Raw genomic sequence first — 24,288 nt, 5'->3', positions numbered from 1 at the left:
TGTCACGACTCAGCCAATGGTCACATCCACCCAACAGGAGTGGCTCATCCTAACGAGCCAGGCGGCCGCCAATGGAGGCAGCTCGGATTGATCCTCCCTCTCTTTCCACCCTGCCTGAGAGCTGCGCTTCCTGCAGACTGGCCATTTGTCAGGTAGAGCTGCACAGTTAACTGTGCAGCTCTACCTGACGAATGGTCAGCCTGCAGGCAGCATGAGAGAGAGAGAGAGAGAGAGGTGCAACCTGAGTTGCTGGGAAGAAGAGGCAGCTGCGCCTCCTTTGCCCTCCACCCCGCCGGCTTGTTAGGATGCACTGCTCCTGCTACCCAAAGCAATCATCACGTGTGATCCCCAGGTAATGGTTCTGGGAAAGTGATGCAACAGCTGCAGCAGTCTTCCCACTCGGAGACACCCAAAGAAGGCCACACCTAGGAGAGCGACTGGGCGCCTGGGCAGGATGATGGGGAGAAAGATGGGAGCACTTCCTGCCATCTGGGTCCTGATCCTGGGCAGGGAGTGAGTCAGAGCCTGGCCATCGGAGAAACAAGGCAGCCCCTACCTCATGGTATAGAGCAGCGTGCCGTTGTCCACCAGGCGGAGCAGTTTGTTGGGCGTAGTCATGTTGTGGGCTACTGATTTCTTGCCGTTGTGGAAAAACGTGTCTGGGGTCCATATTTTGCTGGCCAACAGGTTGTTCAGGGGAAGGACCTTCATTGGACCGTCAAACTTCAGCCTCTCATCCCTCCATGACTGCCGAAAGAAGACATCGATGGTATACTCCTACCAGAGAAGAGACAGGTGGTCACATTGGTTGTTGCTCGCGACAGAGACAGAAAGCAGCCAAGAAGATCCTGGGCTTGGAGGGCTTCTCCAAGTGATGGCACCTTTTGGCTGAGTTCACCAGGAGCTTTTACACACATGGCTGTTAGTTCGAATCTCCTCTGGAATGGAGGGTGCAAGTCCACATTGTCAGCTGGATTTACCCCAAAGTCACTGCGGGCTATCAGGGACCAGTTCAGACATGACTCTGCTTTCCCCCCGAATTATGGCTGTGCATTCTGGCTTAGCCTGAATTCTGTCTGGCATTTTTAAAAAATCCTCTATTTTCAGTAGCTTTTTAGAAAAAAGACCGAGGCTTCTGGTATGCCCCGATGCTTATTTGTGATATGTGGCCATTGCCGATAATTCCATTTTCCCCTAAACTCGTACTTTTTTAGTGTTTGCTGGGTGGATTTCCGGAATGCCAAGTGTCAGCATGAAGGGGAGTTGGTCCCTTTTCAAGCACAAAGAGTCTGTGGAAATTGGTGGAGGATGCCCAGGTGACACTATGGAGCAGGTTGTGCTGGGCAGAGCTTAGGCACCCATTCACAAATGAACTCATTGGCCAATTGGTGCCCTGCAAGAGCTATTAGACCTGCAAAGCCCCATTCCCAAGGCCCTCGACCATGTGTTGTTGCCCTGGAGATTCTTTCCAAGGATCCCAAAGTAGCACTAGCTAGGGGAGGAGGCCAAGGCATGCCCAAATCTGTTGCTTGCAAGCACGTGTGTGTCTGTGTGTGTCGCTCCACCATTTCTACCCTCAGTCCAGAGCCTTGCCCTAGTGTTACGAGGGGGGGGCACCTTGTCAGAGTCACCCTAATAAACAAACACGACACCTAGGGGATGTGCGCTGCTGCTCCGCCACCCACCCCGCATGCTTCTCTCGCACAACAAAGCCAGCTGTGAGCCAAGGCCTGCACACTAGGCGCCCCACTAGGTGCCCCACTTTATCACTCCTTCCTTCCCTTACAGTTCCTTGCCCCCCACTGCATCCCACTCACTCCCACCTGGCTGTGATTTGTGTAACTGCAGTGCCGCTGCCGCTGCCTGTTGTGTTAACAGTCCAGCTGGCTGCTGGCAGCATCTCTCTCCCTTCCCAGGAATAGCCCTGGGCTGGTTCTCAGGAGGAGGCTGTGGGCCTGCTTGTAGAAGTCAGAGGGGCAGATCCGCGCTACAGAGAGAACCTGCTTTCCAAGACATCCTTTTCTTCCCAGAAACCCCCAGGAGCTGCCTCCCAGGCACTTGGGATCTGGCAGAGAAGCCTCTGTCACATCTTCTTTGAAGGGAGTTTGCAGTCATGAAAGTGGTTGAAAACACTCCCTGTGTGTGCAGCAGGATCCCACACCCCACACTGAGTACCCCTTTGGAGCCTGCGGTGCTGCCGGTTGACCCCCATCTAGTCTCTGCTGTGTCACGGAAGAGGCTCAAAGCCCACTTAGAGGAGGCAAGCCTGAGGGTGCTTCCAGATGGCTTCTTGTAGCACCACCCAGGTGGAATTGCAACACTCCTTCCACACCGCTGTAGAATTGAAGCAGACTGGCCTTCCCCGATTAACCCTTCTGGTTCTGTTGGGATCTCTTGCACCCGACATGCACCCCTCAAAAATGGAGCAGTAAAATGAACGGAATGGTCATTGCATCCCTGTAATGCTGCTGTCAAAAAACTTCAGGTATTTGGCATTGATAAAGGATAGCTGATAAAGTCTGAGTGCAGGGAAAGGGCAGCAGAAGCAGTGAGACATCCTGTGAACCTTCTGTAAAGAGCAAGTGAACAAGGTTCAGCAATCCTGGCTTAAAGCCCTTGAATGCAAGCAGGCAGCCCAGCGAGAGCAACAGAAGGGCCCTAGATGGCAAGCAAACATCTAGCAGGCATTGGGGCTTGAGGACAGGCTGCCTCCCCACCACGTCACCCTTCTTGCCCTAAAGCTCCACCCTTGGAGGTCCCAGCAGGTATCTGAGTAGCTGGCTCCTTCACCTACCCCACCCCCATCTCCTCCCATGAAGTGGGCATTAAAACCCTACTAACTTGGCAAAGAGGCACTTTTTAATATGGTGATTCTCTTTATTTAGCAGGGGGAGAGTAACTGGCCCTTTCCACCCCCAGCACAGTACCTCCAGTGACTGTTGCTGGTGTCTATCTTGTGTTTCTTTTTAGATTGTGAGCCCTTTGGGGACAGGGTTCCATCTTCTCTATTTGTTATTTCTCTGTGTAAACCGCCCAGAGCCATTTTTGGAAGGGTAGTATAGAAATCGAATGAATAATAAAAGGGTTTTTTGGAGAGGGGCTTCTTTGTTGCTCTTCCCAAACCATATTAGGCACCAAAGAGGCTTTCATGATGGCTGCTGGACAAGGAAGTGAGAAATAACTATGGGATCAAAGTGTGTGTGTGTGTGTGTGTGTGTGTGTGTGTGTGTGTGTGTGTGTGTGATTCTTTCTCCTCTCTTTTGTGTGGGGGATGTATGTGGTGCTGGCAGGTCCTTTCTCATTTGGGTTGTCCCCAAAGCACAAGCCAACAGATTTGCCATGCATGGTTAAGAGGTGCAGAACTAAATCAAATGGGCTGGGTGGGGGGTGGAATGTCTCACTCTTTATCTGCTCTCCTCAGGTTCAGCACATTTTGCTAAATCACATAGCAGAGAATATCTTCCATTTTGCAATACCTCTCATTTCCCCCTTCTTCACAGTTCATTATACACGCTCCCTTAATCAAATATGCTCCACCTTAGAAGTAATTATGAGATACTCCCTGAGGGTTGGATGGTTGAATACATTATGGTTCTTTGCTTTGGTGTGAAAGAGAGAGAGGTAGGATGTCAGCCAGAGAGAGAAAGAGAGAAGGAAGGAAGGTGGGGTGCGGGGGAGAGGAAGTCAGACCAAGTGAGAAGCAGCAGTCAAGGGAGAGGGAATTCACTCCTCACCCCAGAGGAAGCAAGGCTGCCCAGGCCAGCCAAGGGCCATTGATGGAGAACTCAGTGAAATGGGCTTTCTTTTCCACACCTGGAGCCCCACCCTTCTATTTTCACTCAGTTTGTCAAAGGAGGCAGACTCAGACTTCTAAGGGTTGGATCTCAGGCAGTCTGCATCTGTGCAGGAGAGAGAGAGGCAGCGGCAGAGGGAGTCTGAGCAAAAGGCACCCAGGGCCTCCCAGCTCCCAACTCACAGGGCTCCAGTTTACCACCACACATGAATGAGGGACCAAGACGGGCTCTTCTTCTCCTACAGGAGCCAAATTCAGTTGCCTTTGGCCTTGGTGCGGGGGTGGGGAGGGAGGATGGAACCACTGCCTCCACTTGGCATCCCAGGATGGAACCACTGCCTCCACTTGGCATCCCAGGAAATACTTGGGGATCACCAAAGAAGGCTTGAGGCTGATTGGGGTGCCTCAGTCCAGCACACCTGGAGCCCTGCAGGCTGGTGTGGCCAAATGCAGAAACTCAAAGGGTGGGGGTTAAGCAGCACAGGAAAAGTCAGCCCTCTGGAGACAAGAATTCCTCTCCCCACTCCCCAATAGCTTGTGTCAGTCTCATTCATTGGGGAATCCCAGGAAGAAATGGCTCCCTGTTGGTTTTGGGGGATGTGGATCTTTGTGCCACTTGCGATCTTTGACCAAGCCCTTTGGCACAGAACATGAAGTCCTGTCCACTGCTTTTGAGAGACCTTCCAGTTAATTATGTTCCACACATCTATTATAATTAGTCAGATTGCTGGGGGGATAGAGGTCTTGAGTCCATCTTCAGGCCTCCCATTAAGCATTTCCCCTCAGCTTACCAGCTTACCAGCTTACCCTGCTCTTCCCACACTGTCCTCCTGTTCTTCCTACAGTTTACCTGTTCACAGCCCGTCCAGCGAGACCCCTCTCAAGGGATTTGGCTAGCTGCCTTGGGAACAATCAGCCCTCTGTGGGCAGCAGCACCTACCATATCAGTGTCCGAGACTGGGCCGAAACTTGTCACATAAATGTTTGTCTTGACTTCCGTTACTGTGTCTGGAAGAAGGAAGGAAAAGGAAGCCATTAGGGATGGCTGGCAGGTGCATAGCAAGTGCTTCTACAGCAGGGATGTGCGAATTGATTAATGGCCAAATTGATTCAACTAGAATCTGGTCGATTCAGGTGATTCTACCTCAGATTGAATCACCCTTAAGTATGCTTACCAGATTCGAGATCAAATCAAATCACCCCTGATTTGAGCTTGAATCTATTTGGTGATTTGAGCCTCCATTTTGTCCCCAGAAATCTCCATTTTGTCCCTTCCGAGCTTCTGCCATCACTGCCAGCAGTGAATTTTTATGAATTTTTATTTGTGTATTCTTGGTTGTGAAATGACTTCTTCATAGGGATTCCCTATGAAGAAGTCATTTCACAACCAAGATTCCACAATACATTAAAATTCCTAAAAATGCACCCCTTTGCACCCCTTTGGAGGTTGGGTGGCAGTAAGCACCCATGGGTCCCTGCCACCCAACCCACTTTGGTGCCCCTCTTAAAAAGTTGGCCCAATCAATCTGAATGCTAATCAAATTGAATCAGATTTGAATCAAATTGACCCAGATTCGAGAGCAGCAGATTCAAGCTTGAATCGAACCAGGTTGATTCAATTCAAACTCGGATCAAATCACAAAAATTGATTCATGCACATTCCTATTCTACAAGGAATGCCCACTTTAACTGAGCCTGAAACCTCCATGCCGGCTGCTTCCCTGGATAACAGCTCAGTGAGCCACAACTGTGCTCAGCTGAACAATGTCCAGGTTTGCAAGCCCACCCTGAGCCATGCAGAGTTCCATTCATGCCCTCAAACCAGGGATGGGTTTCTCCACATGCCCCTAAACAACATATGGAAGTTTCCCAGGTGGCCATTTATAGCTGCTTTATGGGTGTTCTTTTATTGAAGCCATAGGCCAAACAGAAGCAGAAGTGACAATAACACAGCCATTCAGAATTACAATAAATAGAGTAAATATCACAGTACGTATACAAACAAAACTAAAACGACCATAAAATCAAACCTATAAAAGACCGTGGTGAGATGTCTGTCTCATCGCCCCATAAATAAATTTGGCTACCACTTTGGTGACTTCATCATTAGTATCAGCTAACAACAGTTAAGATAAAAGAAATCAGGCCTACCAGGAAATTGCTCTAGTAATGGATGCCATTTGCTCCTGTAGGAACGCTGAATGCAGTGAAATATTTTAGTTCTAGCTGCACCCCGCCACCTCCACCCCCAATCTTCATGGAACCTAGAAAGAGATCTCTGAGAATATTCAAACAGTAGAAGGTTTCCCGGTGGAAAATCCCGTTCCCGGGCCTCGAATCTGTGATCCATGAGGAGGGCCTGGACCAGCAGCTGCTGTGTGAGAAATGCTGCTTGTCCCATGTGCTCAAACATGGCTTCTGTGACTCCAATAAATCCCCCAAGATCAGGGCAGCCATAGACAAAAATCAGTAGGCCTAACTCTCCTTCAGCCAGATCTCCTGCAGTTAAGTTTCCATTCCCCCCTCATGGCAGAGGAACCCAACTCTTGGCTTCCCTAGACCCCAGCTCTTGGCTCCCCTAGACCCCAACTCTTGGCTCCCCTAGACCCCAACTCTTGGCTCCCCTAGACCCCAACTCTTGGCTCCCCTAGACCCCAGGCCCTGGCCAAGGGTCCCCATCCCTCCTCCTCCTCCCACCCTTGGCTTGGGGCCCCAGGGGTGTAGCTAGGGGAGAGGGGGCCCATGTTCACTCCTCTCCCCGGCAGCCCCTCAGAGTGAGGGAGGTAATGAAGAAAATTGAGAGGGGTGGAGCTGTGGGGCACTCAGGAGCTGGGGGGGTTGGTCCTTTGAACTCCTCTGCTCAATTATAGTTATACCCCTGGCTTGGGCCCTGCCAAAGGTGCTCCCCACAGACTGTTCTGGCTCTAGATCTTCCTCCACCCCCAAGAAGTGCCAAGAGGGAGAGCGGCACAGCCCTTCTGCAAGCTGATCCTTCATCTGATCCTTCTAGCACAGGCAGGAGCTAGAGCATCCGAGGACTGGGAGGAGAAAGGAGGAGCCTGTTGGTGGTGATTGTGTCCTTCAGTCCTAATTTCACTCTAAATGTTCATTATTCTGTGGAGTATTTTTTTTTAAAGATGGCTTATTTCATTGTATTGTCAGAATCTGCCCTGCCCATTGCTCCATTATCCTTAGAAGCCACCAATCACCACAGACAGCACAAAAGGAAATCCACTGAGTGTAATAGAAAGTGAAATCTGGACAATTTGTTTACACAGACTGACAAACAACTCCAGTGCCTTCAGGGCCAATGGTTGAGATTTGAATCCTTAGAGTAGAATCGCTGTATTCATCAAAAAGAGTTCCTGGACTCAACTGTCAATGAGTGTGTGGGGGTGGGGGGTGGGAAATGCCAATGTTAAAACTCCACTCTTTTTTTAAAAACTAGGATGAGAAAAAGGGTTCTACAACAAAGGGGGACCCCAACGATGCCACTAGAGAAAAGGGGGCTCGCTCACTCTGGGTTCACAGATAAAACACAGAGGCCCAGTACCACCCTTGCTAACTCTAGAGATGATCTAGAAAGGAGGCAAAGGGGCTTACTGATCCCTATATACAGAGCCCAGCTAGCCAGCTGGCAGTGCTAGGGCCCGATGGGGCTTTTAAACACTGACACCATGTAGCTACAGTGCTTGGAGAAAAGAGCCAGGGGGGAAAGAAATCAGAAAAGCAATCTTCTTGCTAAAACTCCTGAACATTTCATATCCAGAAAGACACTTTTCCTGCATCCTGGACAGGGCAGCCAGTTCCTGGACTGTTTGGGCCAATCCTGAACATGGGGCAACCCTAGCTTCGAGCCCTTTTGCAGTGTGTGATAAACAGTGTGTGATAAACAGAATTCCCATGAGAAAAACAAACACCAACAGAAGGAGAGATGAAGTCTGAAGGTATTAAGTTTGGTGGTGGGGAGAGAGTTCAGTAAATGAGGGGAGGACTCCTCAGATGCTTGGTGGGGAGAGAAGGCAGAGAGATGAAACCTGCACTTTTTCAGTAGGAAAGCAGGATCAGCCCTGGCTGCATATGAATGTGTGAGCACTGCAAGATATTCCCCTGAGGGGATGGGGCCACTCTGGGAAGAGCAGAAAGTTCCCAGTTCCCTCCCTGGCGGCATCTCCAAGATAGGGCCAAGATAGATTCCTGTCGGCAACCTTGGAGAAGCTGCTGCCAGTCTGTGTAGACAGACCAATGGTCTAACTGAGCTAGAAAGACCAATGGTCTAACTCAGTAAGCATATGGCAGCTTCCTATGTTCCTAGCCTGTAGTGACTCCAGCTCGCATTTATCACACATCCTTATACAGTAAACCTCCCCATCTGGAAAACCTCTGCAAAAGGTTGTTGTTTTAAACTGAGATGCTGTGAGCCTCTCTTCCTTTCTCGATGCCTGTGGAGAAGCATGGGCAAAGATCCAGCCCACTGATCACACGGCCTTTCTGCAACTGTTTGGGATCTATTTGTGACACAAGAAGCAGCAGCTTATGTGGAACTGCACCCTCCGCTCTCCCATGATGCCACAGAGGGACGTGGTGGTGAGGGACTCCATCTGCACCAGGCAGATGCGCCTGCCCAAAGCCTGCTGGGGGACCCCTCAGTGGGCAGCTGTCGGATGGGCACAGCCAGCTGCTTGGCTCTGTGCTGCTTTTCTTCAAGAGGAGCCCATCTCGGTTTCTCTGTACCATAAATTCCAAAGATCCACCACCACCCCCAGGGGAGCAAAGTGAGAGGAGGTACCTGAGTAGAGCGCTTCCTCACCCCCACCACAATCAGAGGGATGGAACACAAAAGGGACGTGGGCAGCAGCCACATGCAGGAGCACCTCAGCCCCCTCGCGGTGTTCACAGCTCCTCACTGGGGAAGGGGGCGGGATTTAGTTTCCTTCCAACTTTAGCCCTTGGAGTGAAAGAAGGGGAGAAGCATCCCTTCCATTGGTGTCCTGTGCTGCAGCCTCAGGAGAACAGCCTTGCATGAATAGCCTTTACATGACTCAGGCTTCAGCCGGCCAGCCTGTGGCACTTGGAAGAGGAGGCCTCTCCTCTCCTCTCCACAGAACCCATGTCCAAGGGTGAGCAGAGAGGCAGGCGACATCATCAGCCAGCTTCCTCTCCCCCTTCCCTTTTGCCAGAGACACTACCAAGGCCCAGTCCAGGGACACACGCAACCTGAATACCTCTCCACGTGTGCAAATGTGCCACCTTTGACTCCACCACTGCAGCCCTCTGCTAGCAGGATGCTCAGAAGAGGAGGGAAGCCAAAGCTCCCTCCAGCCTTTCCCAGGGATGCTGTCTGAGCCCTTCATTGGGTCCTAGTTTGGTGGAGCTTCCGTGGTCAGCAGCACTGCTGGCTGTTTCCTTGACTCTCGTCACTGAGGCTGCTCCTGGAATGGGACCATGTGCTCAACCGACAGAGGATGATCACCGGGTCTGGCTGCTAACACAGAGAGACTTGCATTTTTAAAGAAAAACAGAACAAAAACAAAGCAACCAAATCTCTTCTTGGCCTCATTTCCTCTCTCTCCCATTCTCTCCCCGCCTTCACTGGCACTGCTGGGCTGCATTCCCAGCAGCTCCTGACAACCGCTGACACCTGAGAGGGAGCAGGGTGGGATGAACCAGGGGCCCCCTCCCCTGGCTTTGATGCACAACCCCTGGTTGCAGGAGAGAGCCCCTGAGGCCCAGGGCAAATTCTGCAAGCCGCAGCAGCAAGAGAAATGGGGTGGGATGGGGTGGCAGGATGCAGACAGACAACATTCACACAGCAGTATCCTGTGGGGTGGCCTGACTCTCTTCCACCTTCCCAATGGAAACGACAGACAAATATACGCTGTCTGTCATAGTCCAGGAGTGCATCTTGCCCCTCCTATCATGCATCAGATAAACCGTCTAAAAGAAACCCCTTAAAACTTTGCACATTTATTTATTTAATTAACTTTCATCACCTACTTTTTTTTTTTTTTTGTAAAAGACACAACTGATTTAAGACAAGAGTTCAGTGATGCTCCAGGAACGGAGTGAGTGTTCACACCAGTCAGCACTGCAGACTCACAGAACTGAGCTCAGTCCCACCAAAAAAAATGGTTAGCTGTTGCTTTCTTGTTTTTAAAAGAACACAGTGTCCTGTCAGAGTGGCATCTGTGACTCAAAGGCGGTTACACCTGCACACACCTCTAGATTGGCTAACCCCCAAGAAAAGAAGGTTTGAACAGGAGGGACAGTTGTGTACCTCCTTGACAGAGCACAGGACAAGCAGCCATTGGCTTAAACTACAGGGAGGTCATTTGTGTCACATTTTACAGAATGTCTCTCCGTCCAGTTCATCCCTGGAGCATTTGGGGATTTGAATTCAAAATACTTTTCTACAGCGGTTCCAGCCCTACATCAGCTCTCCTTCTGGCTCCCACCAAAGGCCCATGCACATTAATACATGTATTATTAGTCCCTGTAAATTATACATACAGATTTTACACATCTTCGTTGGCTCAGTCAGAATGAGAAGATAGGTTGCTTTCAATCTCCCTTGAAATGTACAAATTAGAGCATCCAATTGGAATTCTATAGGTCTTTTTGGATTCACATAACACACACACCAGCAAAACAGAAGAAAAATGCCGAGGTCTCCCCCAGGTCATCTTACATTATTGACTATGCCGGCTTTCAAGTCACACCGGGTTCATAAGAACATAAGAACAGCCCTGCTGGATCAGGCTCAAGGCCCATCTAGTCCAGCATCCTGTTTCGCACAGTGGCCCACCAGATACTGCTGGAAGCCACAGGCAGGAGTTGAGGGCATGCCCTTTCTCCTGCCATTGCTCCCCTGCAACTGGTACTCAGAGGCACACCCTTGAGGCTGAAGGTGGCCCACTGACTAGTAGCCATTGATAGACCTCTCCTCCATGAAGTCATCCAAACCCCTCTTAAAGCCATCCAGGTTGTTGGCTGTCACCACATCCTGTGGCAGAGAGTTCCACAAGTGGATCATGCGTTGTGTGAAAAAGTACTTCCGTTTGTTGGTCCTAGACCTCCTGGCAATCAATTTCATGGAGTGACCCCTGGTTCTAATGTTGTGTGAGAGGGAAAAGAATCTCTCTCTCTCCACTTTCTCCACGCCATGCATGATTTTATAGACCTCTATCATGTCTCCCCGCAGTCGTCTTTTTTCTAAACTAAAAAGCCCCAGGTGTTGTAGTCTTGCCTCATAAGAAAGGTGCTCTAGGCCCCTGATCATCTTGGTTGCCCTCTTCTGTACCTTCTCCAGTTCAACAGTTCTTTCTATTATTGCACAGAATGGACAGCTCAAATGGCTCTGACCCACCTTCTTCTATTCTACATCCCTGAAAATCCTGGGGGAGAACAATAATTCTATAGGTTTTTAAAATGCAATCTGCATGCGGGGTATGTGTGGTCTCATTCCTTTGCTGCATCACTAGTGTTGGCCCTGGCAAGGAGGTCTCCATCTCGACTGTACTCTTCCTCCCAGATGGGCAGCATTCTGCAGGGTCTTGCTCAAAATCAGGCCAAGTTCCCTCCTCCTTTGCCTCTCCCTCCCTCCCTCCTTCACCCAGCCTGAACAGAGAATGCCCCATCAGCATTTGCTGCCTGCCTGATGTCTGCTGCAGTTACACATCTTCAGCCTTCCCTGCAAATCACATCCGCTTTTCTGATCTGCAAATTAATTCTACGTATCCTCCCTTGCCAAAGTACATCTAATGTTATTAACATTACATGACATAAAGAGAACTGATGAGGAGCTCCCTCCCAACTTAGAGCAGGAATTCTCTCTTCTTTTTCTTTCCCATAACCCTGATGTGGGGGGGAGGAGGAGGCAGGCAGATCCTTCCCAGGGCATCAGACCCCACTGACACTTGTGAGGGTTTTCTGCCTGCTCTGCTGAAGAGCATCTGTTTAGCCCATGATGAGCACCAGGCTAAGCTTTCTTTCTGAGGCTTGAGCAGGGGGGCTGCTTTTTGCCTTCTGCCTGGGGCCAAAGGAAGAGGGAGTCTGAAGTCAGGGCTGGATTAAGGGGAGTGTGTGTGTGTGTGTGTGTTTTCTTCTTGTGCAACCAGGCAGGGGTTGGTTCTCTCCCTCCTGCTCTGTAATGGGCAATTTCCCCCCAGGTGGAGAAGCTTATGCCTCCCCCAGGACCACTGGCAGTCAAGGGTCTCCATGGCTCCATCACTGGCCAGGCCTTGTTGTGGCTATTTGGAATTGGCAAGCAGTTCTGTTGCTTTGAAGTCCACCACGCTGTTAAAAGCATAGCAATGAGGGGAAGGGGAAGACGCACCCCACGGCAGGGGCCCCCTTGAGAGGCTCCTGCTTGCCCCCGAGGCTCTTCTGGCTTGTGGGCTGGCTGCTCTTCCTGCCCCTTCCTCACTATGGTCACCACCACTGCAACCTTCTTGGAGCCTCAGATGGCAGCTCCAGCAAGGACTTTTCCAAGGGCAGAGTCTGTTGGCAGAAACTTTGGGGGAGATTTATTTATTTTCCTGCAGTCATGAATCACACCCACAAGGTGACTCTGAACCGAGCACTCCCAGACGGTCGATGGAATCACCCACTCCTTCCCCCTCCCTGCGGCCCCCTGGCATCATTATTCTGGCTTGCCAGAAAACGAAGTGCCACACGCTTTCTTTGGCACCCACATCCCAACACTCCTCTCCCAACCCTGCTCTGTGAGATTGGGTTGCATCTGTCCTCAAGGCTGCCCTTGCTAAGCGTCCTTCTAGCTCCTGCTGCTAACATGCTGGGTGGCCAGCTTCTGCCTGCCAGCATTCTGGCACCTCGTGTTGGGTCTGAGGCTGCAGCACGAGCGGGCACAGGCAGGCAGCCACATTCACATGGACGCTCGAAGGCGCCGCTTCTGGGTGGCAGCTGCCCTGGTCTGCCACCCAAAAGCGGAACACATCCTATGCCTTAGGTTCCAGCAAAAGGCTGCCAGAGACCTTGGCAGAGTCTTTTCTAAGGGCTGAGTACCAGAGGGAAGCTTGGTGGCTCAGAACGGAGCAGAAACCCACTGGGACAACAGGCTGCTTAATCTGGATGTGCACAAAAACATCAGTGGGGAAGACTTCCTTCACTGATTGAGCAAAGAGGCACCTTTTAAAGTAGTGATTCTTTTATATTTCACACAGGGGGAAAACTGTCCCTATCCAATCCTAGTAGGTTGCTGCTGACTGCTTTATGTTTCTTTCTTTTTGGGACAGGGATCTATCTATCTATCTATTCCTTTGCAAACCACTTTGAGAACTTCTGTTGAAAAGCAGTATATACATACTTGTAGTAGCAGAACATTCTAGTAAGTGCAGAGAACACTAGCCTGCCGGCAACCCGCCTGGTACCCCAGGACAAGCAAGTCCCTGATGCTTGCCAAAAAGCAGCTGACAGTGTAAACACTGTGTTTAAAGCTTTCCACTAGGTGATCTGGGTAGGCACCTAATGCCATCTCCAGAGCACTGACACCAGAGGAGCATACAGGCAGATTCAGGAGAACCTCTTTCGATCCTGCTGCCGGGAGCACAGAGGACTTGACTCCAAGTTTTAGGAGTTTCTCTGGGGTCAAATTAGCTCTGTGTGTGTGGTGGAGATGGGGGGGAGGGAGGGAGAGAATGACTCCTTCCTGCTGCCTTTGCATTCTCTGCAGTGTGCAACACTCCTCCCTCCCTCGTGTCATGTGAATCTATGGCCCCTAGTGGCACTTTTTTTCTTTTCTTTTTTGCAGCAGGACTCCTGTCTGGTTCCTGCTTGTGGGTCTGAACTGTGCAGGCTCTACGGCAGAGGAGAGGTGCTGTTCTTATGGGGAGGGAGGTGTTGGACTAGACAGACTCTGGGCTGCCAGCAACACCTATGAATCACCTGCAAATCAACATTTAGGGCAGGCTGGCTTCTCCAGTATCATCTGGTAGCTTCTGGAGGTTTGGCGGGGGGGGGGGGGGGTCTGGTACTTTTAACATGACATTTTAAGTCCTTTGTAATTCTTGGGTTTTGAGGAGGCGGTGGCTGTACGGGTTTTAAATAAATCTGTGTGCAGAACATAAATTCTGCTGGCTGGTTATCCATGCCAACAATACCATATTTACCCAATTAGAAAACAACCCTGGATTTAAGACAACCCCCTTTAAAAATAGAGCCTCTTTTTTTCTTTTAAGGGGCTTGTCTTAAATTCAGGGTTGTTTTCTAAATGGGTAAATACGGTGATACCTTTATTCACCCAAAATGAACAGCACTCTGTATTTAAGTCCCCACCCCCCACCCCCCAATTCTAACATCAAAGAACCTGGTGCGGGGGGGGGGGGGAGAGACTAGTCTTGGATTCAGGTAAATACAGTATTCCTCATTTCCCAAGTTCTATTGCTCTTGACTTGGCTTGGGAAGGGGGCCTCTTATGGCAGAGCTAAGGGGTCGGAATCCCAGGCCAAGAGGAAGGCTGCTCTGAAGAGCGCCACAGATCTGGAATTAGACCATTTATCTAAGGAGAAGGATGTTCGCGGCAGGATTTTCTGGGCCCAGGACGCTGCGTGCAGTTTGGGTCTCCTCCCATCCACCCCCTGGCAGGAGCGGCTGCCTAGCAAGGGGTCCTCACTATTCGCACAGTATCTTGATCTTCTGCGCCTGGCTGCCCAGCTGTTTCTCTCTTGCCCTCTAATCAGACAGGCACACACACGGTGTGAAAGGCTGAGAAAGCACCTCAATCCAACATACGTGGGAGCTGGATCTCGTGTAGAGAGGAGACTGTATTAATTCTAATGAGATTTCTTGTTTGTAAAGTGTACCGTCAAATTGGTGTCGACTCCTGGCGGCCACAGAGACCTGTGGTTGTCCTTGATAGAATACAGGAGGGGTTTATGCAGTATGAGATGGTGCCTTTCAGCATCTTCCGATATCACTGCAGGGATTCAAACCGGCAACCTCCGGCTTGCTAATCAAGTCATCCCACCCCCCACCCGCCACGCACCATTATCTGTAAAAGCAATCCCCTATATGTCTCCCTCCACTGCGCCCCCTGCTGGCTCTGGGGCCCGGTACAACAAGGGCTTCTTCCTGCACCTTTCTCTTGGCGGCCCTCAGGAAGTGTCTGCCAACACCTGTTGATGCTAACGGAGCAGTTTTGGATGGCTCCCCCCCCCCTCACATTTCCTTGCAGAAGGCCAAGTCCATGGGGAGCCTGCTATTTTAAGAAATGGCTGCATTCTGGAAATATTTCTGTGCATCTGCTAAAGGAAAGCATCATGCGTGTCCTGCCATATTATAAGGTACAACTCAAGATTTAAAGTCCGCCCCCCCCACCTGCACACACACACCTTTTAAAGTCAGACAGATTCAACTCCTCCAACACACCCTCTCATGGCTGGCACACCACAGGTCTCAGACCGTACTCCACAGCAAACCAGATAGGCCAGTGCCAAGGCACCCTGAGCTCTGCGGGCTCCTCGGGAGTAGCAGCCTCCAGCCACGACCTGCCTCTTCAGCAGCTGCGGCTCAGCCAGACACGAACCCCACCCCACCACTCCTGCCAGCCCACACGCCAGGAAGGGCGATCGAAGAGAACTTGGGATGCCGAAGCTCAGCATTTGGGGTGCTCCAGAGTACAAACAGCTCCAACTGGAGCCAGCGCCTCCACAGTCTGAGCCAGCTGAAAATGGGCTGGTTTTGCCTCCCCTCAGAGGCCAGCCCTCCCTGGGAGTTATTCACACAGGGCCTCATGCTGCGGGGCAAATGTTGAGCAAAGCCACTTCGAATCACACTCGCGGCATTGAGGGAAGCAGCCCCTCCCCTCTGCTCTCAGTTTTTGTTTTGATGCAAGTTCACATGGCATGCCTCCATGTTTTCCTTCTAGCCAATTGGGGCAGGGCGGGGGTGGTGGGGAAGATGACTAAAGAGCTATATCTGCATTTCTAAAGAGAGTATCCCTCTTATCATGCTAATGATTCTACATCAGTGGCTCTCCCTATTTGTTCTGGCATTTTCAGAATCAGAAAAAGTAGCTTAAAACCAGCATTTCAAAAACCCGGAAATACACCGAGATAAGCTAGAATTTGCAAGACAAAGCCCTACCTTTGGGATAGGTTTGGCTGTCTGTAAAGCCTCCTGCTGCCCCTTCCCCCCACAAAGCTGGAGTGAATTAACTTGGGGCCCGTTTGGATTGGACCCAGCAAGCTGGGTGGTGGCTCTGCCTGTCCTCCCCCAACCCACCCCCAGCCCCTGGCCCCGCTCTCACTGCCAGGCCAAGGAGAGACGAAAGGGCTGCGTAATGGGGAGGTTGCTTCCCTTCCTCCCACCAGAGGCAGCCAAAAGGGCCCCAAAGTGAGGCCCCCTCTCCAGTCGAGAGTCTGCTGCCCTTCCTGCTCTGCCTGCCTTTCGAGGTAGGCGCTTGACAAAGGGAGCCTCGCGAGGGGCTTGTGGGGAGGCCTGGGGTGTCTGGATGTGTGTGTGGCTGCTGGAGCAGAGAGCCCACTGCAGTTTTTCCTGCGGCTGGGTGGCCAGGGAGAGCCAGCCCTCTTTTCTCCACAGCAGCAAATGCTCATGTAGAGGAAGTGTCGGTTATGAGGTCATAGGAACCTAGGAAGCTGCCATATACCGAGTCAGACCATGGGTCCATCTAGCTCAGTATCGTCTACACAGACTGGCAGCGGCTTCTCCAAGGGTGCAGGCAGCAATCTCTCTCAGCCCTATCTGGGAGATGCCAGGGAGGGCACTTGGAACCTTCTGCTCTTCCCAGAGTGGCTCCATCCCCTGAGGGGAATATCTCACAGGGCTCACACTTCTAGTCCCCCTTTCATATGCAACCAGGGCAGACCCTGCTTAGCTAAGGGGACAAGTCATGTATGCGACCACCAGACCAGCTCTCTTCTCTAAGAGGACGTAGAGCTCCTCCTCCCAAGTTCCAGCCCTGCTGTCTCCCCATAGCACACCCCAGTCTTGTGAAGGCAGGCCAGGTCTGCTCCTTGAGTTTCTCTCTCTCTCTCTGGTGAGCAGCGTTGCCATGACAGCATTGTCAGGCCACAAGCCAGCATGTGTGTCTGGCATCACTGGTACGCCAGACACATCCGTGCGCGGCTGCCGGGCCACTTTCCCGGTGATAGCAAGGAGGAGAGGGAGTCATCCGAGTGGGTGGGAGCAGATGGATGAAGGAAACACAGGCCGAGCAGGCTGGAAACACACATGGCCTGTTTACACACATTCTTCCCGGCACGGCTGGACCAGTCTCTCTGTGCAGGTGGGACGCAGCCCAGAGCAGGTGGCTCGAAGATGCCGGTGGCCTTTGCGGCCCAGGCAGAGGGCCCCAGCTGCTCCTGGCCAGCCTGGAACTGCTCCCCTCCCACCCCAGGCCAGGTCAAAACGGCCCTGTGCAGCAGCGTTTCCTTCTGGGTCTCTCTTTCCTACCCGCCTGTCCACCTCCATGTTGCCTCCAGGATCGGAGGTCTGATGCCTCTGAAGCCCAGTTTCCTGGGAGCAGGAGAAGGCTAGCGACCTTCATCTCCAGCTTTCCTGCAGTCACGTGGCTGGCCCTGTGGAAGGAGGCTCCACAGCAGACACTTCATGGAGTCAGGAGCTGCCTGCTTTAGGTTTTCTTGGTTTTTTCACCAGGGGTTCCCCACCAGAACAGCATTCCTATCGGACACCCTCAATGCAAGAGAAGCTCCACTAGATCCACACAGGGTGGACCTAGGCAATACATTTCTAGCCGCTTCACTGCCACTGCTTCTCTTTCTGGAGCTGCACCTTTCCTCTTAATACATGGGAGGCTTGGGGGGGGGCGGGGGAGACACTGCTCTGTCTTCCCTGGGTCTCTCCCCATCAGGACAGTTCCTTCCTTGCCTGAAAGGCAACTGCCTGGCTTGGTGGTTCACCGGTCGTGCTTGCTACGCAGCCTGCAGAGGGACCAGCCAGCTCAACTCCCCCGCTTTCTGACCTCTGCCTCCTATTCAGGAGCTCTGCAAGAAGCACAAGCAGGGAGGAGCCAGCCACGTGAAGCAGCAGCCTCTGCTGGCTGGCAAAGAGGCAATTCATTATCTTAACAGTTGGGCAGAAGCACCAGAAGCAGTCTGCTGGAGATGCTCCCAGGAAGCCACAATTCCCCAGCAAGAGGCTCCAGGGAGTGCCCGGGATTGATCGCTGGTTGCTCCTCCTGAGCAGAGGGGCCCCTTCCTCATGCAAGCATCCAGGCAGCTTTGGGAGGAATGCAGGAAACCCGGCGAGCATGCATGCAGCCCAGACAGGCCTGAGTGGAAGAGACCGACCTCCCAGCCCTGGGCGCAGGCGGTTGTCATAGCCATCCAACAGCCGGTCCAGGATGCGGGTAAAGATGGTGATGTTGTTGTTGTCGTCAATGATATCTGGGCCGTGCTTCACGTTCTGACCGAATCTGCCACACAAGGGAAAAGAGGGTCAGTTAGGGTGGGCTCTCCTCCAAGGGAGCATCACGCAAAAGCCGGTTGGAAGCACACGCCACCCCACTCTCTGAGCCTGAGCTGGCCTTTGATCAGACACAGAGAGACCCTTTCATTGTAAGATCCTCTGTGCTGGTGGGGGCTGAGTAGAGTTGCCATGTCCCCTGAAATTCTAGGTTTCATCAGGATTTTAAGCATCTCACCCAGCTTGCTTAGCCCACCCAGATTCTCCCAGATTTCAGCTTTCTTTTTTCAGAGAGATTTCAGCTCTCTTTATGCCCTGCCTCACTTGAAACCTGGGTAGCGGAAATGGGCTACCCAGATTCAGAACCGCTGGGTCAGGCTGACTGCCGGTGCCCCAGATGACACACAGATTCCTTCGTTAACCCCCTTCCTACCCAGGAACCTGTGGTTGTGAGAACAACCCTTATGAGTACTCAGTCAGCCAGTGTAAGTGGAGCCGCCCCACTCCTGGCCCCACAGACACATGGACGGCTGGCTTCCAGATAGGGCACTGCATTGAAGAATTCCTCCAGAGAGTGCCAGGGGCAGGCGTGCCCCTGGCGTGGCAGGGCAAAGGTGTGGCAGTTGGGCTGCCCGAACATCACTTGTGGGGCTGAAACCATGCCCAGCCGGCCAGACAGAGCAGCAGCCTCAGTCACAGTCCAGACATGGCTGTGTGCATGTTCTCAAAACAGCCAGAGAAACTCTGTTCACCAACAGGGCAACTGCAGTGCAGAGAAAGTACAGGTGGGCACCAGGTGGAGGAGGGTGGTGTCATGTGACCCCCACCAACCTACCACCTTTAAGAGTGAGTAAACAAGGTCCAAGAATCCCAGACCAAAGAGTCCATCTGGAAGTGGCTTAACAAGCAAGGACAGACTTCTAGGCCAAAAGGCAAAGACAGGTGTGTGTGCACCAGAAAGCTCAAGGGCAGCTTGCTGAAATTAGTGGCTAGTAGCTCCTACAGTTCACTGACGCCTCCTGGGGGACGGGCAGCTGCTTCTGAGAACCCCTGCTGCCCACACCTGACGGACTGCAGCCTCATGGCCACACCAACAGAAGTCATGTGGACACAAACTGAAGGCTAACCCCTGCTAACTGGGCAAAGAGGCACCTTTTAATGTGGTGATTCTCTTTATTTAGCAGGGGGAGAGTAACTGGCCCTCTCCACCCCCAGCACAGTACTTCCAGTGACTGTTGCTGGTGTCTGTCTTTTCTTTCTTTTTAGATTGTGAGCCCTTTGGGGACAGGGATCCATTCTTATTTGTTTGTTATTTCCCTGAGCCATTTTTGGAAGGGCGGCATAGAAATCGAATGAATGAATGAAAACAACAACAACAACAACAACAGGAGTACCAAGAGGGATGCAGCTTCTTAAAGGAAGGTCTTCATCATCAAGAGCAGCACTGGGTTACAATGTGGGAGACCAACACTGGCCGCTGGCTTCTTACCAAGAGTCTCACAACCCTCTCAGACAAAAGAAATGAAAGGGAACATCTAGTTCCAGGAACAGAAAACATGGCAAGGAAAGGAAAAAGCACACAGGCAGCTCTGTGGTCATGAGACATGTGCTGCTGTCTGAAGAACTCCCAGCAACCTTTCTTCTTCATCATGCCAAAGGTGAAGGTAAAGGTTTTGTTTTGTTTTTTTTTAAAAAACCTCAGATGCTGTTCTTGTTTGTACTGAGTACAAAGAAGAATCTGTGGATATGGTGTTATATTAAATTTATAAATGAATGAATGACAAAGCCAACATGTCCACAAGATAGCTAGAAAATGGAGTGGCCCTTTGAATGAGCCATGGAGAAAGAGAATTTCATGTCACTGTATGAAATTCAGGCAGACATCTGAGTTGGTCAGAGGGCTAGCTTCACAGCTGGATCCAGGTTCTACCTCTGCCACAGACTTGCTGGTTGGCTGTTGGCAATTCTCCTTCTCCCTTAGCGCAGTGGGGGGATCATGGGGTATCCTCCTCCCCATCCTGGTATGAAGAGGCATTAGATAGGGAAGCCTTCTCACTGACCCAAGGATGGTTGGTACATCTTAAGACATCACGTCCCGAGAGCTGTGATCTATTGCAGCCTGTCACAAGCAAGAGACGTGTCCACAACCTAGACAATGTCATTCTTAGGAAGGGTTAGCCTTCATGTGCAGGTGCCCAGACACAGAGTGAGGAATTTCCCCACTCCACAGCCCCCGGCATTAAGCCTGCCCTGACTAAGAAGACAGAGGCAGCAGGCTGCTCTCTGTGGACTAGGCATTTGGCCCAGAAGGGAGGAGCAGTGGGTGGCTGAGAGGGCTTTGAGGGCACAATGGCTCCTTGTGGCTGGATGGAACCGCTGGGCCAAAGCCAGGGTTGCTACTGGGGAGCATGACGGGAGGCAAAAGGGTTGCTTCCAGGTGAGGATGTGCAGCTGCCAAGCCTCCGCTGCCCTGGGCCAGGTGAGAAAATTGTGTTTACCATACAAGGGCTGACTTGCCTTTGCAGCTTGAACAGCGCAAAGGCAGCCAGCCAGCCACACTTGGATACCTCTGCCTGTTCCAAATGTGACAGGCAAGAGAAGGAAATGTGCAGAGTGTTGCATTTATTCTAGCATCTTACACAGGCAATGGAGGGTGCCAGCATCACCTGCCCACCCAGAAGCATCAGTCACCTCCCTGCCTAGCTGCACAGGCCACCCTGCCTGATTCAAGCAGAAAGGGACCTTTCCCAGACCATTATCCTGGAGATGCGACCAGGATGTCTGTTAGCCATGGCCATTTATCAGAATCTCCAGGTCCAGATGCAGCCTAGCTCAGAAGAGCAGTTGTGGGGGGGAGGGCACCACCTTCAGGCCCTACTTTTAGGTTTCCCAAAGACATCTGGTTGGCTTCTCTTGGAAATCAGACACTGAACTGATTTCTCTGATGTTTTTATGTTAGCTTTCTTGCTGAATGAGATATGAAACTAATCTTACTCTGACATTTTATTTGTATTTATTATTATTCCAAACAGATTAGTCGGAATCCTAAACATAGATATATATTCTAGCAGGGCTGGATTAAGCTAGTGCAGGGCCTGTAGCATATGTTATAAAGGGGCCCTAAATTTTAAAAAATGCACATAAATATTAAAACATAAATTATTTACTTGCATAGTAAAGTAATTCAATTTTTTCATTTGCTATATTTGGGAGTATGGGAGACCAAGCCACAAACTCACACTTACTACAACAAAAGTGAACATCTATATACCGTTTTTCAGTCAAAAGTCTCAAAGTGGTTTATATCAAAAAATAAAGAGTGGATAGATTATTCTCTGTCTCCAAAGGGCTCACACTCTAAAAAGAAAAATGTGGTAGGCATCAGCAACAGCCATTGGACAAATGCTGTCCTGGGCCTTCTCTTAAAAGGCACATTTAGCAGAAAAGGGATATTTTATCTAAAACGGACCAAATAAAACAGGTAAAGTTTTAACTTTAATTCCCAGTTGGAAGCCGAGCATGCGGGGCCCTCAAAAATGCGGGGCCCGTAGCGAATGCTACATTTGCTACCACGTTAATCCACCATAGTATTCTAGGTGCTCCTGGATTAGCCCAGCATTTCTCAAAGGGGGATCCCAATATAATCACATAGGCGGGAAGAGAAAGCTTCCCTGCCAATCCCACTCCTCTCCTTTAGCTTGCAGAACCTCTTTCTCACTTGATGGGGCACCAGAAAGGGAAAGGGAATGTGCCCCCCCCGGGCCAACCAATCCGTATGACTGCTTTCCACCCTCCTGGCCAGTGGAATGTCTTAGTCCTTGCCCAGAGCAGTCCAACTTTTGGGCAAAACAGTCCCTCTGGCTGCCCCCCCCCCGCCCCCGCCAAGTTGAAAGAGGCAATGGCAGTGGGGAGCCTTCCATCTCCACCCACAGGCCAGCAGGGCCCTGCCTTGCATGCCTGGGAAATTATTTAGACCACCCATTGTCTAGTGCAAGCCTGCATGGAGTGGTTGTGTGTGGAGAAGCTTGTGTAGGAAACAAAAGGGGAGGAGGGGTAGCATGCAGGGCCCACGGAAGGAGACGGGTTCCCTGTTCAGAAGAGGGAGCCAAAAAAGCCTCCCTAAAGAACTTGGCCCAGCTTCCAGGCTCAGCTGTGCAGCCCTCCCCTTCCCACCACAATCACAGTTACTGCAGGTACTAACTACCCTAACCCTCCACCTGCATATGTGCAAGTGCACGCACACACACACACACACACACACACACACACAGACACACAGACACACAGACACACACAGACACACACAGACACACACAGACACACACAGACACACACACACAGAGACACAGAGACACACACACACAGACACACACACACACACACACACACTGACACACACACACACTGACACACACACACACTGACACACACCCCATCTTCTAAAAAACCCCAGGCTCATGACAGCTTACCCAGATTCAGCAGGGAGAGCATAAACAAGGAGCAGAATCCCAAGGCTAGCCATGCAGAGAGGAAATATTGCCCTGCTCCTACTCAGTGCCATCCCTTCCAGATGCAGCAGCCACCGCCAACCGATCTGCCCCACCTGCTGAGGAGGAAGAGAAAACGGAACAGTCAGCAGAAGAGAAGGTGCTCCACTTGCTGTGATCCTGGAGACTTTTGTGGGGACAGCCAAAGGCCAGCTGGGTTGCACTCGGCCTGCCTCTCTGGAGGATGGATTGCCTGAGGCACTGCGAGGGCCTCCATCTGGACGGCTGAGAACAGCAACAGGTACCCGAGCAGCAAGGAAGACCTAAGTGAGGAGCCTGGACAGCCCAGGAATTGGTTGCCTTGTCCGGAATGCAGGAAAAGGGTCTTCCTGGATACAAAATGTCCAGGAATTTGAGCAGGAGGCGGCTTTAACGGATTTCACCCATTTTTTCTGGTGCCTCCCTCCAGGCCAGGGGCGTAGCTATAATTGAACGAAAGGGTTCAAAGAACATGGGCCGCCAGCTCCTGAGGGCCCTCCAGTCCCATCCCTCCCTATTTTCTTCATTGTCTCCCTCACTCTGGGGGGCCACTCGAGAGAGGGATGAACACGGGCCCCTTTCCCCCTAGCTACGCCCCTGCTCCAGGCACTGCAGCTACAGACTGTCTTAGAAGCCCTATATTCTCACCCCTTCTTTGGCCCCAGTGCTGCCAGCTGGCTGGCTGGGCTCTCTCTCTATAGGGATCAGTAAACTCCCTCCCCTCCATTCTGGACCATCTCTAGAGTTAGCAAGGGTGGTAGTGGGCCTCTGGGTTCAGCGGTGAACCCCCTTTTCTCTAGTGGCACCGTTGGGAGTCCCCCTTCGCTGTAGAACACTCTTCCCAGTCCCAGTTTTTAAAAAAGAGTAGGGTTCCAACATTTGTGTCCGCCCCCCCCCACCCGCCACCCGCTTGACAGTTTTGTCCAGCAACTCTGTCTGACAAATGTGGTGACTCTATGCTAAGCATTTATATTTCAACAATTGGCCTGAAGCCACTGGAGTGGTTTGTCAGTCTGCGTAAACAAATTGTTCAGATTTCATTTTCTATCACATGGTGGATTTCCGAGGAGGAGGGATGGGGACCCTTGGCCAGGGCCTGGGGTCTAGAGGAGCCAAGAGCTGGGCTCCTCTGCCATGAGGGGGGAATGGAAACTTAACTGCAGGAGACCCGGCTGAAGGAGGGTTAGGCCAACTGATTTCTGTCTACGGCTGCCCTGATCTTACTGGAGTCACAGAAGCCATGTTTGAGCACATGGGACAAGCAGCATTTCTCACACAGTGGCTGCTGGTCAGGGCCCTCCTCACGGATCACGGATTCTAGGCCTGGGAACTGGATTCTCCCTTCTGTTCTCTTTGTTAGGCTATTCTCAGACATCTCTTTCTACGTTCCTTGCAGACCAGGGTGGTGGGGAGGCTAGAACTAAAATATTTCACTGCATTCAGTATTCTTGCTGGGGCAACTGCCATACCCGCCCCATCCCCATGGTAGACACCCTTGGACCTATAGAACATGTGGGACAACATTTCCCAGCATGCTCCAGAGATCCTTGGGAGCAGCCAGTGTTT

General features: G+C 51.5%; 1 protein-coding gene across 6 annotated transcripts in view; it reads right to left on the bottom strand.

Moving 5' to 3' along the window:
• Positions 1–24,288, bottom strand: part of GABRA3 (gamma-aminobutyric acid type A receptor subunit alpha3) — a 70,561-nt gene that overhangs the window by 39,683 nt on the left and 6,590 nt on the right. For 4 of the 6 annotated variants that reach the window (XM_053273922.1, XM_053273927.1, XM_053273923.1 and 1 more), the window contains exons 2-5: positions 22,666–22,802; positions 18,082–18,206; positions 4,734–4,801; positions 557–777 (exon numbers count right to left, since the gene is read on the bottom strand). In XM_053273922.1, coding sequence (XP_053129897.1) covers positions 557–777; positions 4,734–4,801; positions 18,082–18,206; positions 22,666–22,757 — 506 coding nt within the window. In that variant the 5' untranslated portion in view covers positions 22,758–22,802. The remainder of the gene's footprint in view (positions 1–556; positions 778–4,733; positions 4,802–18,081; positions 18,207–22,665; positions 22,803–24,288) is intronic. The other 2 variants (XM_053273926.1, XM_053273924.1) reach the window with 1 other exon arrangement.

Source organism: Hemicordylus capensis, chromosome 11 (genome assembly GCF_027244095.1).
Source record: "Hemicordylus capensis ecotype Gifberg chromosome 11, rHemCap1.1.pri, whole genome shotgun sequence".
Taxonomy (NCBI): domain Eukaryota; kingdom Metazoa; phylum Chordata; class Lepidosauria; order Squamata; family Cordylidae; genus Hemicordylus; species Hemicordylus capensis.
This window is presented reverse-complemented; position numbering and strand designations above follow the sequence as displayed.